The 18,173-nt window shown below is 40.5% G+C and overlaps 1 protein-coding gene across 3 annotated transcripts in view; it reads left to right on the forward strand.

The window, feature by feature from the left end:
- The first annotated feature begins 9,284 nt into the window (after positions 1-9,284).
- The window catches only part of ICE2 (interactor of little elongation complex ELL subunit 2), a 25,500-nt gene continuing 16,611 nt past the window's right edge, over positions 9,285-18,173 (forward strand). For 2 of the 3 annotated variants that reach the window (XM_042473432.1, XM_042473433.1), the window contains exons 1-6: positions 9,285-9,383; positions 10,683-10,787; positions 13,836-14,100; positions 14,881-15,000; positions 15,320-15,454; positions 16,337-16,462. In XM_042473432.1, coding sequence (XP_042329366.1) covers positions 9,307-9,383; positions 10,683-10,787; positions 13,836-14,100; positions 14,881-15,000; positions 15,320-15,454; positions 16,337-16,462 — 828 coding nt within the window. In that variant the 5' untranslated portion in view covers positions 9,285-9,306. Of the gene's footprint in view, positions 9,384-9,930; positions 10,012-10,682; positions 10,788-13,835; positions 14,101-14,880; positions 15,001-15,319; positions 15,455-16,336; positions 16,463-18,173 lie in introns of those variants that run through there. The other variant, XM_042473434.1, reaches the window with a different exon arrangement.

An 18,173-nucleotide genomic window follows, 5' to 3' on the forward strand; every position in this document is an offset into this window, starting at 1 on the left:
GCAAACAACAGTTCTGGAAATCTTTATCGGGTGGCAACCTAAATTCAGTTTCATGTTGTATTTTTGTATGTAATTCAGAATTTGGCAGCGTAACAAATCAGCACTGAATGTTTTGTTGAGGAAATTCACTTTGCAGCGATTCCCAGCCTTTGGTCTTCCAGATGTTTTGGACTTCAGTTCCCAGAATTCCTGACAGTCAGCTGAGTTGGCTGGGGCTTCTGGGAGTTGAAGTCTCGAGGACCAAAGGTTGGGAAGCATTGCTTCAAAACATGTTAAATAGAACCTCACATGACAATGAGCGCCAAATAATTTGGAATGCAATTAGAAGAATATATTTCCCAGAAGAGATTATACAGTCGACTCTCTGTATCCGCAGTTTCTGCATCCATGGATTCAACCCACTAGGGCTTGAAAATATTTTGTAAAAGATGCCAAAATGCCAAACCTTTGTTATATGTTTTATATAAGGGATGCCATTTTATTCGACCGTTGTATATAATGGGACTTGAGCATCTATGGATTTGGGTGTCCATTTGGGTATCCCTTGGGTAGACATTGGTATCCATTGGGTATCCATTTGGTATCTAGTCATATCTATTAGTATCTATTGATATCCATTGGGTATCCATAGGAGTCTCCATTGGGTATCCATTGGGTATCCATTGGTATCCATTGAGTATCCACTGGATACCATTGGTATACATTGGGATCCATTGGGAATAAACCTGAGTGGATACTGAGGGTCCGCTGTACAATTTCAATCACCTCCTATTTAGGCATATGCTTCACTTTAATACTGCAAATTTGAACCAAAAATAACATTTTTAAAGCAAACATATAGTAACAATCCCTGGTGCAGTTCCTATCTGGACAGACATGGGTTGCAACTAGCTGTGTGCCAACTCTGTGCCAAATTGTGCATTGAAGGGAAATGTAAGATATTTGCAAAGTGTGTAAGTAGTGCTGTCTTGGAGGGGGATGTTTGTGCCCTCTTCTACATTATTTAAAACAAAGCAAAACCAGGGAGTGAGCTAAAAGTAATAGAAACAAATTAGGCAAGGATGTTTAAATGTTAGCCAAAGAGAAGAAATATATATATTATTTCACCATCTCCGCTCTACCACTGAATCCTCCTCCATACACAACACACACACTTTATTTAAATCTACCAGTTCTGTTTTTTCCTCCTCCTAATAGCACAGCATTGCAAGACATTTATTGATAGAAATAATAACCAGAAACATGCATAAAGCATTCATTGCTATATTGCGATCTGTTTACAGATTGGTTCTCTTTTGAAATTGAACATACCCAGAAGGGGTTTTTTTAGGGGGCAAAAAACCCCACCCTTTCCCCACTATTATTCTATGATCAACATTTGTCAGATGACTTCTCGCTATTTTTACATAACGCAATAATGTCCGGATGTCATGTTTCAGATGTGCAAATTTGCTCAGTTGAAATTAGCTTTCTCTCTCCTTTCATTCATTCATTTTAAAGAGTCAGGGAGCTCTAGGAATAAACGAAGATATCACTGACCATTCTGTCATGTATAGATACACACTTTCACATTCTTTTATTAGCAGGGCATAATACCTTCAGAGCAATAAATCAACCGAATCCAAATATGATATGCTTCGTTCCTGTGCATTAAGGCATTTTTTGAACCTTCAAATTAACCCTCATTGCTTGCAATATTAATATATTTCTCCACCGCTTACGTCTCTTTGCCACTCATCTCATTGCCTTTTAGGAATATGCAACACACACACACACACAACTTTCTGTGCAACGCATTGCATGCTTTTTGTTGTTTGGGCAATATGTTTTACTTTGCAAAGATGCTTTTCTCATCATCCCTCCAGGCCTTTTTCTAAAGATGCATAAATGTACAGGACCTTGCAAACCGTTTCTTAGCCTCGTATCGAAATGCAGAAAATTCATAAGCAATACAGTGAAGTTTCTTTCACAAAATGCAGAGGTACTGTATATATATTTTTCCTAACTCCAAAATGTTTTCTATTTTGACTCGAAGAAGAAAAAAAGTAAAATAAAACTTGTACAAAAGAGAAGGCGCAGACACCGCAGTGGAAACCCTTTTGACTTCTTAGGACATTAACTGGCTGCTTCTTTCTATGTAACTGTATTGTCCGCCTGCTCCTTTTTTCGGAGACGTGTTTTTGTATGGATGTTTGAGCCGACGGGAGGCTTTCGCGTCAACAGTGTATTTTTTCCCAACTTTAAATATATTTAAACGATATACGACAAACCCCAGACAAGGCTTTTGAAGAAGAAAATACATATATAATAATAATAATAATAATAATAATGTAAGAAGAACTTGCAGTGTTAGGTGGTTTATTTGCAAAACTGTTGTCAGTGCTGTCCAATTTTATGGCACTTTTTAAACGATATCCTTGTTTCCAAAGTACAAAAAAAAAAGGTTAAAAATATATACGTATATATATATATTCTAGCCATAACTGAATGTCAAGCAATAAATAAATAATAAAAATACGATGACTTTTTGTGCATAGATTTAAAAAGAAATACAAAAAAATTTTAGACATCTGCATGTAAATGCAAAAAAAAAAATATCTTTGTTTACCGCTTTCTTAAACTTGATCAAGCGACTCCTTATTTTATTACTAATTTAAAGGACTTGTAATGGCCTGTTACACATTTTTCTCTTGTTCTGATTCTTAATGTCATCTATATTACCTTTATTCTGTCTTCTGGGCTCCTGAGTCTTCATGCTCTTCAGTGTCGTTCTGCTCAACTTCTGTACTTTTTCCTTTTCCTTCTCGATAGATAAAAGATATACTATTTAAAAAGAACAAAAAGAAAAAAAGCCTATGCGGTGCAAATATATTTATCTGTTTTATCAAATACCACGTTATGCTGTAAGATAATCTGTTTTACTATATACTCTATTTTAGGAGATAGTCGTTTTAGAACTAGAGTGTGCTATTTTTGTGTTTTTTCGGACGTGTTTTTGGTGCTAGGTAAGTTAATTTTACGGAGAAACCTCCCTTTCCCTCGTTTTGCTCCTCGACAATTCCACGTTTTGGGTCTTGTGCGATTTCACACTGAATATTTTATATACGTGTGTGTGTGTTGGTGTGTATAGGCTTTATACACATTTACACAGACGCCCCGACAGAGTACCTGTATCAGAGTACTAGGTTGGGGTTAGGTACCGTTTTTCTCTTGGAATATATATAAGCATCATCCTTATAGAAAGCCGTCTCTGGCGTATTTCACCCGGAGACGATGTTTAACTCCTCGGTTCTGATATTTGATATCCTAATTTTTGGTATTCTTCGCTGTTTTCTCACCCATCTCTCATCCTCCATTTCTTGCACCGTGAAAGATTTGCGATCCTTGAATGCAGCGCTTTTGCAATCAGATGATCCAGAAGGAAAAATAAAAACAAACTCCATTTTGCGTGCCAAATTGCTCTCCTCTTTTGGCTGCATCTGCACTGCGGAAATAATCCAGTTTGACACTGTTTTGACTGCCATGGTTCGATACAACGCGATTCTGAGATTTGTAGTTTTGTGAGGCATTTAGCCTTCTCTGTCGAGAGAGCTCCACAAACTACAAATCCCAGATGTGAAACTGGATTATTTCTGCAATGCAGATTCAGCCTCTATGTTTCAGGTACTAAAGCGCTGCTGTTTCCAGTGCACCATCTGATGCGTTTTGGACTGTTGCACAATATTGGAGTTTTAATTATATTGTAATTAAAATATAATTTAATTTAATTATATTTTCTTGGGATGGAGGAGACTGATGGTGCACACCCCAAGTAGATGCCATATAGAGAAAAACAACCAGCTCCAGCCTGATTCAATGGCTTGGGCTGCATCTGCACTTCAAAAATAATCCAGTTTCACGCCTGGGATTTGTAGTTTGCTCTCTGACAAAGAAGGTTAAATGTCCACTAAACTATGACTCTCAGAATTCCCAAGCATTGAGCTATGGCCACATCTGCATTGCAGAATTAATACAGTTTGACACTGCTTTAACTGCCATGGTTCAATGCCATGAAATCCAGGGATTAGTAGTTGTGGCACCAGACTTGTCAAACAGTGAATATGAAATAGCTCATATTCTGACCTGACTAGACTAGAAAGCTGGGCCACAGCTAACAAAATGAACTTCAACAGGGAGAAATGTAAGGTACTGCACTTAGGGCGAAAAAAATGAAATGCACAGATATAGGATTATGGGGGACACCTGGCTTAAGGAGACATCATGTGAAAGGGATCTGGGAGTCCAAGTAGACCATAAGTTGAACATGAGTCAACAGTGCGATGCGGCAGCTAACAAGGCCAATGCAATTTTAGGCTGCATCAATAAAAGTATAGTGTCTAGATCAAGGGAAGTAATAGTGCCACTGTATTCTGCTCTGGTCAGGCCCCACCTGGAATACTGTGTCCAGTTCTGGGCACCACAGTTTAAAAAAGATGTTGAGAAACTGGAGCCTTGTGTCCAAAGGAGGGCGACTAAAATGGTGAAGGGTCTGGAAACCAAGCCCTATGAGGAACGCCTTAGGGAGCTGGCTATGTTTAGCCTGGAGAAGAGAAGGTTATGATAGCCCTGTTTAAATATTTGAAGGGATGTCGTATTGAGGAGGGAGCAAGCTTGTTTTCTGCTGCTCCAGTGATTAGGACCCGGAACAATGGATGCAAACTACAGGAAAAGAGATTCCACCTCAACATTAGGAAGAACTTCCTGGCAGTAAGGGCTGTTCGACAGTGGAACAAACTCCCCCGGAGTGTAGTGGAGTCTCCCTCCTTGGAGGTCTTCAAGCAGAGGCTAGATGGCCATCTGCTGGGGATGCTTTGATCTTGATTTCCTGCATGGCAGGGGGTTGGACTGGATGGCCCCTGTGGTCTCTTCCAATTCTATGATTCTAAGCTACAAATCCCAGGATTCCATAGCATTGAGCCATGGCAGTTAATGCAGTGTCAACCTGGATTATTTTTGCAGTCTAGACACAGCCTACAGAGGAATTAAATTTGTACTGAGCAAATAGGGTTGCCATATTCCAGTCCCTGACATCCGGGCATATCATTTGTATATATGATGCAAATTGTTATAATTAGGCATGTTATTAATTTGCATTCTGATTATACAATACCAGCACATTAATCGTTGCCAACCTAGACATTTTTTTGCTCTCTTCAATCCGGAAATTTCCAGGTTTTCTGAGACAAATGGCAACCCTATAAAGGAAACCCCCAACGCAATGCTGTGTGTGGAGTGCAACTTGCGTTAAACCTCCATGCTTTGGGTTGTGGAGCGAATGCCGCTTCAGGAAGAAACTACACTCATCCCTCCATATTTGCAGCTTTGATATTTGTGGATTTGATTATTCACGGATTTCATTAATATGTTCTCTATAGGAATATCTAGGTCCTTCAGTGCAACTCTGTGGTCAACTTTAACTAAACGTTGCACTGAAAGACCTAGAGATTCCTAGACAGAACACTCTACTAGGCCTTTTTAGCTCCTCCAGCGCAGTTTTATGGTCAGTTTCTGACTGCTATTGACCATAGAGTAGCACTGGAAGACCTAGAGATTCCTAGAGAGATGTCCGCTCAGGTAAAAACGTGGTGTTTTTTTATTTGTGGTTTTTCCATATTCCTAGTCTTGTGCCTGTAACCCTAGCGAATACGGAGGGACAAGTGTATGTGGTCTTGCCAGTTGTATGAGCAAGTGAATACACACCACGCCTGCACACACTGCCATGGCAATGTCACAAACTGCAGCTGCCCCACGCATACATTGCCACGATTTTCCAAAATATGCCTCCATGTGATACTGTGTGAAATTTCATACATTCCAACGAACAGCCGACAACTGCCTGAACGAAACCTATTGCTCTATGCTTGTCATTGCCATCATCATCATCATCCCCAAGGAAAGCGAATGGGAGAGAATGTTGCAATTAACCATTATTCCATGAACCATTATTTTTCAACAAAGGTCCGTATCTAATCAGAATTAAATCCTTCCAATGTCTTCGAAGTCCGAACCAGAAAAGGCACGTGTGGTTGCCGGCGGTACCACAAATTGCACAGCTGAATTCGGAACGGAATTCGGCACCAAAAAATGCCACAACAGTATTATATATATATATATATATATATATATATATATATCCCACAAATGTGCAACATTAAGACTCCTTTAGAGTCCTATCATTTAACAAACAAACCTCATATCCTTCATCTCCAACGTTGTTTCCGGCGATAACCGAACGGATATCAAATATCTAAAAACGGGGGGGAAATAATTGAACTTTTCAACTGTTTATTACAGCTCTTTTTTCTGTGCCATTACTGAAGTTGTGTGTTCTTTAGCAAAGGTTTTTTGAGGAACGGAAGAAGCTGTTTGTTTACCGCACTTTTTTTGATGATAGATAATAGCAAATATTCCAGCCACGAATCCTGGCTCTGTGCCCGGCGTCTCTCCTAGGATTTTAACAAACGGACCTGGAAATAATATAAATTATCTTTGCACCCTGGCTACGTTTTTAATGAGTAGAAAATGTTTAAGTGCAATCGCTTTCGGGAGAATTAGTTGGAACAATTTCTTTCAAAGCAACACCCTTCTTTGCAAACGCAAGTCCGCGGTTTCTTTTCCTTTGTGGGTTCAAAATGACCTCCTTAAAAGAGAGGATTCCTTTCTTTTTTCTAATACGTGCGTCACGGATTTTAAACACTTCCCCCCCTAATTGTTTGGGCTTTATTGTTTTATAACTTTATGCAAGTTTGTGTGAGTATTGTTTCTCATGTAATTTACATGTCTGGGGGGAAAATAATGCTGATTATAAATAGTATCGGTTTGAGGATGAAGCACATAAACATCACCAACCTCACGGAGCGAGACGCTCAGTCTTCTGTAAATAACGACAAATTTGACATGAACCTTTTACTGTACATGCAAAAATGTGTTGTCTTTCCTGTGTACAGTATGTACAAATCCATTTTCTATAAGCGGCGACGAAAAAGCATAAGCCATTGAGAGGGATGTTAAAAAGTAATCATTGTAACAAAACTTTGCGGATGACTCTTTGCCCCGTTTTCACCCCTTTATTCGCGTCTTTATCGGATCTGCTTTAGGACTCACTCTTAACCCTTGTCTTCTTAGGCTCAGCACTAGTTTTTATTTTATCCCGATCCAGAACAAAAGTATTTTGACTCATTTTGTAAATATGACTTGTAAAAAAATAAAATAAAACAAAAATAAAATAAGAGATTTAATGTTGTCTTTTCAATACTCCGATTTTCATTCTACTATGAATGTTGTTATATTGTACTTAGAACCTGTACCTTTACTATTACATTACCTTTATTAAGTGCATCGAACACATCAATTTTAGATGTGCTTTATGTACGGTTCTCCTGTAATAAAACTTCAGCTTCTAATGGAAAATTTTGTCTAAAGTTTTATTTCCTCCCGAAATCTAAGTCCTGGTCAACACAAATAAAATACTCCTCATTCAAATCTGACTGTGATCCAGTCGCATGTGATGTGAAGGAATTTGGGCTTTTTGCAGAGGTTTTTATGGGTTCACCGGAGTATCTGTCAGGTTGCGCATTATCAAATGTGTGGCTGTCCATCTGCTTTGCATGGATTTGCATGGATGCACATTTTCGGCAGAAGGAGAGCAAACAGATGCAGATTTGTGCAGGAAAATGGAGACTAATCAGCATCAATGCGAATGTGCAAAAATCTGCAATTGGCATAATGCGCTTACATGTACGTAAAGCGAAATTGTAGCACCTTTGAGATTAAAAGGAAGGAAGGAGAAAATATGGAATGAAGGAAGAAATAAAGATGGAAGGAAGGAAGGTAGGTGGCAAGAGGAGCTTTTTTAGACTTAAGTTTATCATGTACCACGATACAATAGCCCTGTTTAAATACTTGAAGGGATGTCATATTCAGGAGGGAGCAAGCTTGTTTTCTGCTGCTCCAGACAATAGGTGACAGTGGAGCAATAGCAAGCTGCAGGAAAAGAGATGCTACCTAATCCAAGGTGTAGGTTCTGGAAACCACAAAACCTTATGAGGAGAGACTTAGGGAGCTGGGGATGTTTAGCTTGGAGGAGAGAAGGTTAAGCGGTGATATGATAGCCCTATTCAAGTATTTGAAGGGGCGTCATGTTGACAATGGAGCAAGCTTGTTTCCTGCTGCTCCAGAGACTAGGACCCAATGGAGCAATGGATGTGATCTGCAGGAAAAGAGATTCCACCTAAATATTAGGAAGACATTTCTGAGGGTAAGAGCTGTTGGAGAGTGGAAGGAGCTGCCATGGAAGGCGGCGGAGTCTCCTTAGGAGCGTTTTAAAAAGAGGCTGGATGGCCATCTCTGAGGGAGGAGTGCTTTGGTTGTGCATTCCTGCATGGCAGACAAGAGTTAAGCTGGATGGCCTTTGGAGTCCAAGAAAGGTCTGGAAACCATGAAGCCCTATGAGGAGAAGCCTAAGGAGCTGGGGGATGTTCAGCCTGGAGCAGAGAAGGATAAGAGGTGACATGAAAGCCCTGTTTAAATACAGTACTTGAAGGGGTTTCATACTGAAGATGGAACAAGCTTGTTTTCTGCTGCTCCAGAGAATTCAACATTGAAAATCCTGAATTATAAAAGAAAGAAACACTTGCACTCCATTTGCACCAATATGCTAATGGTCTCATTATCCCCCCAAATCTTTTTTGCAATGCAGATCCATGGAGAGAAGCAGGAAAGAAATAATAATAACATTCTTATGTTATGGATCTGCACTGCAGAATTATTGCTTATTATTATTATTATTATTATTATTATTATTATTATTATTGAAAATATGGAAGAGATAATAATATTATTATGTTATGGATCTGCACTGCAGAATTAATGCAGATGATGATGATGATGATGATGATTTCTTAAAAGAAAGAAACACTTGCATCCCATATACACAAATACATTAATGGTCCCATTATTCCCCCCAAAAAAGTTGAATTATTTAAATTAATTAATTGAATTAATTACTGAATTAATGCACTATCCCCCGAAAAAAGAGAGCTGCATTGAAATGCAGAAAGGCTCCCTGGCCTATATCCTAAAACATCGACTACAACTCCCAGGATCCTTTGGGGGCCCCAGCTGTGACACTTAAGATGGCGCCTCCTCCTGGCTTCACAATGGCTTCCCGTTCTGCGGCTCTGATTGGAGGTCTTCATGTCGCGTGTGCGTCACTCTCGGAATACTCCTCTCTGATTGGTCCGTAGGGAGGTTGAGGGCGGGCCATAAATGCCCTTCGTGAAGCAGCGACGCTGTTTTCAAAGGGGGAGGCCTAAGATGGCGGCGGCGGGCAAACTTTTGAGCTGGTGAGTGGGTCTTTGGGGGTCTCTGCCACTTCAGGGTTTGGTTGGGAAGCGGAGCAGGAGGGAAGTCGCCTTGGATCCCGTGTGGAGCTGTAGGGCCCTCTTTTGAGCGAGGGCGCCCCTGAGCATGTGCAGAGTGCTCCCTTCGCCCCAGCGCTGGGAAAGCCACAAGGGGACAGAGGTCAAACCAGGAAAGCAATGATGGATAAAAGAGGGCAGTGGTTGGCAAAGGGCACTAAAAGGGGCAATACTTGATGAAGATGGCTAATATTTAGTAAGTTGTGTGTGTGTATATACTGTATATATATATAGTAGGGCATATATATATATGTGTGTGTATGTATAGTAGGCGATATATATATATTTATATATACTGTATATACATACACACACACTCTAAATATTAGTAATCTTTATCAATTATTCCCCCTTCTCTTGTCAGGAATACACTTAATAGTAAATGTAGTAAATATTTAGTGTGTGTGTGTGTATATATATATATATAATGAGATACACACACACACACACACACACTAAATATTAGTACACTTGATCAATTGTTGCCCGGCCTGAACAAATATAGGAACTGACCAGACAGACCGAAATGAAGCTGCTTTGGGTCACTTTGGAGGTATGCTGTTTAAATGTTTAATTTTTCCTTAAAGCTTGTTGTTGTTTTTCCTGCTATTTACTTGCCATCTTTCATCCAGCCATATTCGTATTTATCTTTATTTTCTACTTTTGATAGTTTTAACTTTTTTACTTTAAATGACCTTGCTCTGTCTTTAATAAATCAACAGTAAAACAAAGCTAAGGGTGAAGGAGAGAAACTGGAAAATAATCAAGCTTAAGAGTTAAACTAGGATTAAAAAGTTGAAAGCATAGGAAAACAGGTATATGGAGATCCTGTTATGGAAGCCTCACTTTCCCCCTTTGTTTTCCATGAACTGCAGGCTCTAATTCTATATTTGTACCTAAACAAGAATATTTTGGGTTTCGGTGGACATCATTTCCCCAAAGACTACAACCTTAAAATATTTTCTGTAGGACTAAAACGGTTATATTTTTAGCCCTCTTGGTATCATGGATTAAAATAAACCCAGAGAAGTTGTGAATATGCTTAGCCGGACCTCATTTTGATGTAACCATTGCTTGATAGATATTTACAGTGAAAGTGCCTATTTTTGGCGTTGGTTAGATACCTTTCTCCTTCCGAAGCGGCCCCATACTTACCAGTCTCAATTTACGGTCCTTATTTATACATTTGGTATCTTGTAACTGCCTCCTTAAATCCCCAAACAGGGATATTCCACCCAGGAACGGTCACAATGTGTATTTCTCGCGGAGCATGTATGAGAAATATTCGCTGGCTCCCTCCCTTGCTGAACTACTGGAGCTCTCCAAAAGGTATGAACATACACTGTCTTTCCAACTTGGTTGGAGAGTAACTTCATCCAGATTTCATATGTATTTGACAAAAGGTTCTGCATCTTCCCTTGCAAGTTAGTCTCACCCGGTTCTTTGGGGCTTGCTCCCAAATAAGCACACTTGAGGTTTGCAACCTTAGGAAGAATCATGCTCATGCTTAAATGTGTTCTACTTGTCTTGAATGGGACCTTGGTAAATATATTTAGGACTGAACATTTAGATTGGCTCCTGACCATGTTTGTGGGATGAAAATACAGTTGCCCCTCCTTTCTTGTGGACTTGAGTATTCAAGACTGCAAGGTGTGCCCCCGTGGGCACACGCCCCATTGAAGCTTATGGGGCTTGGATATTGGAGAGTCTCCGTTTTTGTGGAGCGGTCCGGAACGGATCCCCCACGAAAACAGACGGCCAACTGTATGTGTAGAGGGAGAGCTGCTTATGGACTTTTTAAGAGTTACTTAGGCAGGTTACATACCGCCATTTGGGACGTCCCCAGGATGTCCCAGTTTTAAAAAAGGGGCGTCTCTTCTAGACGCCCCTACTCCTGTTACGGACTCTGTCCGTAACAAATGGCAGCCGCTGTTCCACACGGCCGCCGCCATCTTGACATAGCGGACGCTGTGCATCCGCACGTCGCGTGGCGCTTATGACGTCATAAGTGCGCCACAGGAAGAAGCTCCATTTTGGAGCTTCTTTTTTGCTCCGTGAGGGAATCGCGCGGTTTGGCTGCTGCAGCTCCCTCGCGGAGCAAACAGCAGGGCCGGCAAACCGCCGCAAAGCGGCAGTCTGTAAAGCACCTTAGTAACTTCCCAGAAGGGATGGAGCTCAGTGGAACAGCACCTGTCAGACATCCCAGGTTTAGTCTCCCTCATCTCTAGGTAAGGTTAGACAAGAATCCCACTTGAATCCTTACCTGGGGATGAGGGAGACTAAACCTGGGATGTCTGGCAGGATGTATGACCTCTCTCCTCCACCCAGCATTTAGTATGAGTACAAATAGTTATGCCTGCTGTAATTTTGTAAGTTCTTCAGCATTGATTTCCTTTGCTTTGTCCTTTACATCTTTCATTATATGCACATAAGTTTTACCCTCGACTTATCCACGGGTCATATCAAAATCCATAATTTTGGCCCTAAAACCTGCCCTCGACTTACATATGAGGTCAATTTATAGTCGAGTATATACGGTATAATCCTGTTAAGGTATAATCCATGGATAGGAGTGTCTTATATGCGCATTTGTCTCTCTTGGATGGGGCACATGGGGCTATCGTTTTGTCCTTTGTGCCCTATCCAAATTGGTTCCTTCCCCTGGGAATGGCTCCTACTCCTCTTTCTTTCCATTGGGGACAGGAGACAATAGAAAGGTGGTTCAGATGATGAAGATGTGGCTGGTCTGGGTTGTTGTGAAGGGAAGTCAAAAACCTGGGTCCCTTCCCTTTGAGAGGCTGCGATCTGAGGGAGGGATGGGGAATGTGTCGACAAAAGGATCGGTTCAAATAAAGAGCAGGCAGGTGATCCAGGTGAAAGGATGCTGTCGGGGCGAATTGGGTTTGCATCCCGCTGACGGCTTTGACAGCCTGCATGCCGGGAAATGAGCCCCGATGGGCCGCCTTCCCCCGTCTCTGTCAAACGCAGCTAATTTGAGTTGCTCCAGTGGCTTGACACTCCTGCGTCAGGCGTATCTGAGTCAGCATCTTGTTGGTGTAGCGGCTTAATTAAATTTGCCAGTTTGAGCCGCAAGGATGGACAGGTTCCCTCATTCCGAGAGACAGCTGTGTGGTATTATTAAGCGCCGGAGACATGATACTGTGGAGACGTTTCCCCTGTGCAAGTCGAGGTGGCTTCCTTTTTCTTTCCTTTCCCTCCCCTCGCTAGATTGGCAGTTAGTGCTCGGCTTAGTTGATCCAAATGCTAAATAATTAAGAGCTGAGCAAAGCCATCACCTGTTGGGAAACCAGTTTGCAAATGGTTGCACCCATCGAAGGCCTTCTAACAAGAGAAACTGGCTAGGACCCAGAAAGCCATGAAATACGTTGTGTCAGCCCAAGGGGATTGGAAGTGTGTCTATCTCAAATAACGTCTCCCAGTCCTTCATGGTTTCCTTCTGATAAATCTAGGAGTAGAGTAAAGTGCTCAGATAAAGAGAGCCAAGCGTCCCACTGGGCTCATTCACACTCCTGCCATCGTTTCCTCACTTGATCCCAGAGGATCTTATTTCTGAGTGTGTCTGCATACAGTTGTACTGTTCAATATTTCTTAAACCAGGAGTGAGCAAGTGCATGGGAGGTGCGGCTGATTTTCGCCACTCCTGGGTTGCTTGCTCCATTGCAATTTTGGGTGAGCTGGAAGTCATTTGAGAAATAGTCTGCATGAAAAACACTGCTCAGCTTTTTGCAGAAAACAGCAATTTCTATGCAAAAATGCCATATGTGCAGAGAACATAATTTGTCCCCCAAAAAACAACACCTGTATAAAAGAGAAGATTTCTGTGAAGGCAGTGCTGTTTTCTGCACACAGAAAGATCTGAAACTACAAATAGTTCTTAAAAACTGCAGCAAGGCCTTGTACAAGCGGATTGTTGACTTTATGGAAAACAAGCCTTATATAATAATAATAATAATAATAATAATAATAATAATAATAGGATTTATTTATATGCCGCCCGATCACTGGGAATTATATGTCAGACTGCGTCAGCACTGCAGAAATAATAGAGTTTGACACCACTTTAACTGCCATGGCTTAATGCTAAGGGACTCTGGAATTTGTATTTTGTTGTGGCACTAGAGCTCTCCGACAGGGAAGACTAAATATCTGACAAAACTACAAATCCAAGAATTCTGTAGCATTGAGCCCTGATACTGAGTCAAAACATTATTTTGTTGTAGTTTGTATATTACTCACATTATGTGCTGTCATTGATTAACTGTGATGTGTTTAGCATTCTGATAAATATGCAAAAGTATGTGACAAGAGACTGTGCTCTAAAGAAACCTGTGTGTTGTTTGTTCATCTCTGTTTCAGACCCACAGACGGCAATGCAGACCTGTCAAATGCTGGACAAAAGAATAGGATTTCCAGTAGAAAAACTGCAGTAAAACCAGCCAGAGAGCCAGCTAAGCCTTCAGCGGAGATGCCACCTTTTCAAGATCCTCGGGTCCCCTACCCTTATTTTTCTAGCTTCACAGAGAAAGAGCAAAGGAGATACTTGTTTCTCTTATCAACATACGCAAATGCCCATCCCAACATGATAGATCCCTCCGCACAAAAGGATTATTCACAATATCTGGTAAGCATTGCACCTTCTTCGTTTGTGTAACAGTAACACAGTTTGCCAAAAAGATGGTACCTGCTGTGGATGGTGAAAGTGTGCCCCCAGTTCCCATTTTTTTCACCCCTATTTGTCCCCCCCCCCTCCAACCCCCAATTTTTTTCCCCAACCACCTTTTGGGCATTTCAGTTCTTTGGCTCATAAGCAGCTCAAAATGAAACTGAAGTGCCCAAAAACATAAGTTTAAATTTTCTAGCCCTCTCCAAATTGCATTATTTCAGCTGAAAATCAGCCAAAAGTGGCATCTGGAAATGGCATGCTGGCATTTCCATGCGCACTAGGAGATCCTGATGTACCCATGGGGCAGTTTTGGGGCAGAAACTGGTTGCCATGTAATTGTAAGCCACACATTCTCCCTGGCCTTACAAACCCAGAAGTTCTGGGAATGTGGGTCCCAAAAAGAAACGTTTTCAAGCTGATAAACACAGCATTTTGTTCCAGCCCCAGTTGTTTTTATTCTGCTTACAACCTTGGTCCGCTAGAGTCAATCTGTGCCTTTGTGTGTAGTGTCCTTTCCTACTAAAGATCGCTAGTGTCTATTTCGGCACATTCAGGAAACAGGTAATGGTTAATATTGTAATCATTTTCAAAGAAGTAGCTATGTTACTCTCTTACAGCATAAAAAGGAGGAAGGGGGAAAGGGAGGGGAAAAAAGGTGCTGCTACATTTTAATTTCATAAAGGGAATTGATTGCAAGAACAAAACACATTATTGGTGTGCGTTTTTGTCTGTTTTTAGCAAATGAAAGAACTTGTCAGCAAAGAAGTTGCAGAGTTCTTGAAGTTTGCCCAAAATGCTGCCAGAAGCTGCAATAAAGATTATGAGAACATCTCTGAGGAGGCATTGCTTTATGCCAAGGTAACAAATAGTAAAGGGTTGTGCTTTGACCTTTTCTAGTTTAATGAAATAATAATAACTACTGCTGCTGCTGCTATTGCTGTTGCTATATATTTCTATTCAGGACTCAAGATGACATAGAGTTTTAAAAAGAACAATGCAACTAAAGCATACAAAAAGTGAACATTAAAGTGGAATTAAACTGTTCACAGTACAGATTGACTTTTATCCATCTATTAGCAGTAAATTCAGCTTTTCAGAACCAGTTGTTATCTATAAGAGTTTGAGTTTTTCTTAGACATTGTTGAAGATGATAACTGCCTTGTTTTTCTTTTCCTAGAAATTTTTAACCTCCCGTATTGGTTACGTGAAGAAATATCCGGAGTTTTATACACTATGTGAAATAACCGGCATCATGGGAGGAAAGTTTAACACTGAACTAACATTAAGATTTGAAAAAAACCTTCTTGCTTTGGTAAGTATCCGCTAGAAGTTGTCATGTTACCAGCAGTGTTCAAGGAATAGGAATTCAAAGATATTCTGATGCCTGATGTTTGATGTAGGATTGCATCCATCAGGACATTCTCCTGCACAAACCCAATGGCTTTAATTTGTTACAGTGCTGTCTATATATATATACCATATATACTCAACTATAAGTCGACCTTATGTACAAGTTGAGGGCAAGTTTTGGGGCCAAAACTGTGGATTTTGCTATGACCCATGGATAAGTCAAGGGTAAAACTTAGCAGCATATAGCAAAGGATCTGAAGAACGAAGCAAAGCAAAACAATGTCAAAGAACTTACAAAATCCCACCAGACATAACTCTTTACGCTTACGCTTAAGGCTCGATAGATGAGAGAGTAGAGGGGTCTGTGCTTCCAGGACAGATTATACTCTTGCTTTTCACCAGGGGATGGTTTCTTCTTTCAAATAAGAGTTCAGATACATTACGTACATTGACCCATGGATAAGTCGACTCAGGTTTTTTGGGTCAATTTTTTTGACCTAAATTTCTAGAATTATACATGAGTATATACAGTAAGTCTCCCTAAATATTCACACATTCCTTTCCACCATAGCTATCTTCACTGTCTATCAATTTGATCAGGGCCCAATTTAAACTTTCCCCACTAACTGCTTTAACAACAAAAAAGGTTCAAATTTGATTTAAATCATAACCATCCAATTTTACTTTTGAAAAATCTCCACTTTCAATTTTATTTGCTTTTCAAAGAAATGTTACATAGCATCTCTGCAGGGAAAGAAAGAACACCTGCTTACTTTCTTTGCTCATTTGGCAGCTGAGTTAAAAGTGTTACTTCTCTGTATATTTTTATTTTTTTTCCTTGAAGGGAAAAATGAACCTCATAAAGCGATTCTTCCCAAAACTCCCTTCTTCAATTCAGTTGCCTGTTCGCCGCTCTAAAACCAATCTGGAAATCGCAACTCCTGAGCAGAGGGCTGCCGGATTGCACAGCGTAAGTAAATGTTTCACTAAGGATAACAGTCAACAAGAACTATAGCCATATGCTCCTCTCCACTTATATCACTGCTGTGACACCAAAGTTGTTGCTGGCATTAAAGAACTGATGCCATCACAGAAACCACAAATACCTGGACAATTTCAACAGGAAAGAGGAAACCATCTGAACTCTAATAGCAGTATTGTAGCCTTCTCAGTGCTGCCTGTGCATATTATGAGCCCATTTTATTAAACAGATGCCCAACATACAGTTAAAGATTACTTGGTGTACAGAAGCTTAAGGAGACATAATTTCAAGGCTTAGTTGTTATGTTAGCTAGTTTAACTCATCCAAATCCCAACTGACTCTTGGGGTCTTATCTACTATACTGTAGAAATAATGAAGCTTACAAGGTCTTATCTTTCTCTACCAAAGAGAAGACCAAGTTTACAAAAGCTAATCCTGCCACTTCTTTCGCTCAGTTTAGTCTCAAAGGTGCTATAAAGTCCCTTTGCATGCGTAGCTTAGTTTCTCTAATAAACAAAACAGCCTGAATCCTGTTTTGTCTCAGTGCTAGGAAATCCTGGGAACTGTCGTTTTGTGAGACATTGAGCCTTCTCTGTCAGTGAGCTTTAGTGACACAATAAACTACAGTTCCCAGGATTCCCTAGCACTGAGCCCAGGGCAGTTAAAGCAATCTCAAACTGGATTATTTCTGCAGTGTGCTTTGGACCTAACTTAACTTAATTTAACTTAACTAATTAACCTAAGTTAAGTATACTTAACTAAGTGTGCATCTGCACTGTAGAAATAATGCAGCTTGTTCCCACTTTAACTGGCATGGCTCCATCCTACAGAATTCTGGGATCTGTAGCTTTGTGAGGCACCAGGAATCCTTGGCAGAGAAGGCTTAAGACCTTGTAAAACTGCAGATCCTAGTTAACAGTCTGACTGTAGCATTTTTCAAAGGCGGCCCTGTGTAGCGCACATCCCAGTAATCCAAATGGGATGTAACCAAGGTGTGTGTTAACTATGAGTAACATTGACTGCCAAACCCTCATCCTGGCAAAACACTGATTTAGCAATTAGTGTTAGAATAAGGTTAGAATAAAGAGAAGGGCCTGCTTTGACCCTGAACATGCTGAGAAAAATTTCCAAGCTTTTTTCCTTCAGGCAGGCATTCAGGGGAGAGACACCATCCTTAGACACTGCAGCAGTCCGAGGCCACAGAGAAGCATACATTGTTGGTGTCATTTTTCTAAGTTCATGCATGATTAACATCTAGTATTTAAAGAGAAATTCCATAGGAAATCAGTTTGTGTTGGTGGGAACGGACTTTACCTGTACCAGAAAGTGTTTTCCAGAGAAACAGGGAGTTCCCACTGTTGCCTTGTAGTCGAGACCGTGATTGTTCAACAAAAGTATACCAACGATTCGCTGGTCAGGACCACCTGAGGACAGTATTTCACCGCCAGAGTTTTTCAGCATTTTGCATCTGTACTACATCCTTTTTTAAAAATAATAAATATTGGGTATAGGAGAAAAAAACCAAGATAAATTAGAATGAATATATCTTTCCAAGTAATTCATAACAAAACAATATTGTTTTCTGAGTATACACTGCAAAAACTGGTCCAGAGAGGGGAAAATTATTGCAGTAACATTTTATTGAAGGGGTGAAGTGGACGTTTGTATTTACTAAACAATGTGAACACTAATAGTATTT

This window comes from Sceloporus undulatus, chromosome 6, assembly GCF_019175285.1.
Source record: "Sceloporus undulatus isolate JIND9_A2432 ecotype Alabama chromosome 6, SceUnd_v1.1, whole genome shotgun sequence".
NCBI lineage: Eukaryota > Metazoa > Chordata > Lepidosauria > Squamata > Phrynosomatidae > Sceloporus > Sceloporus undulatus.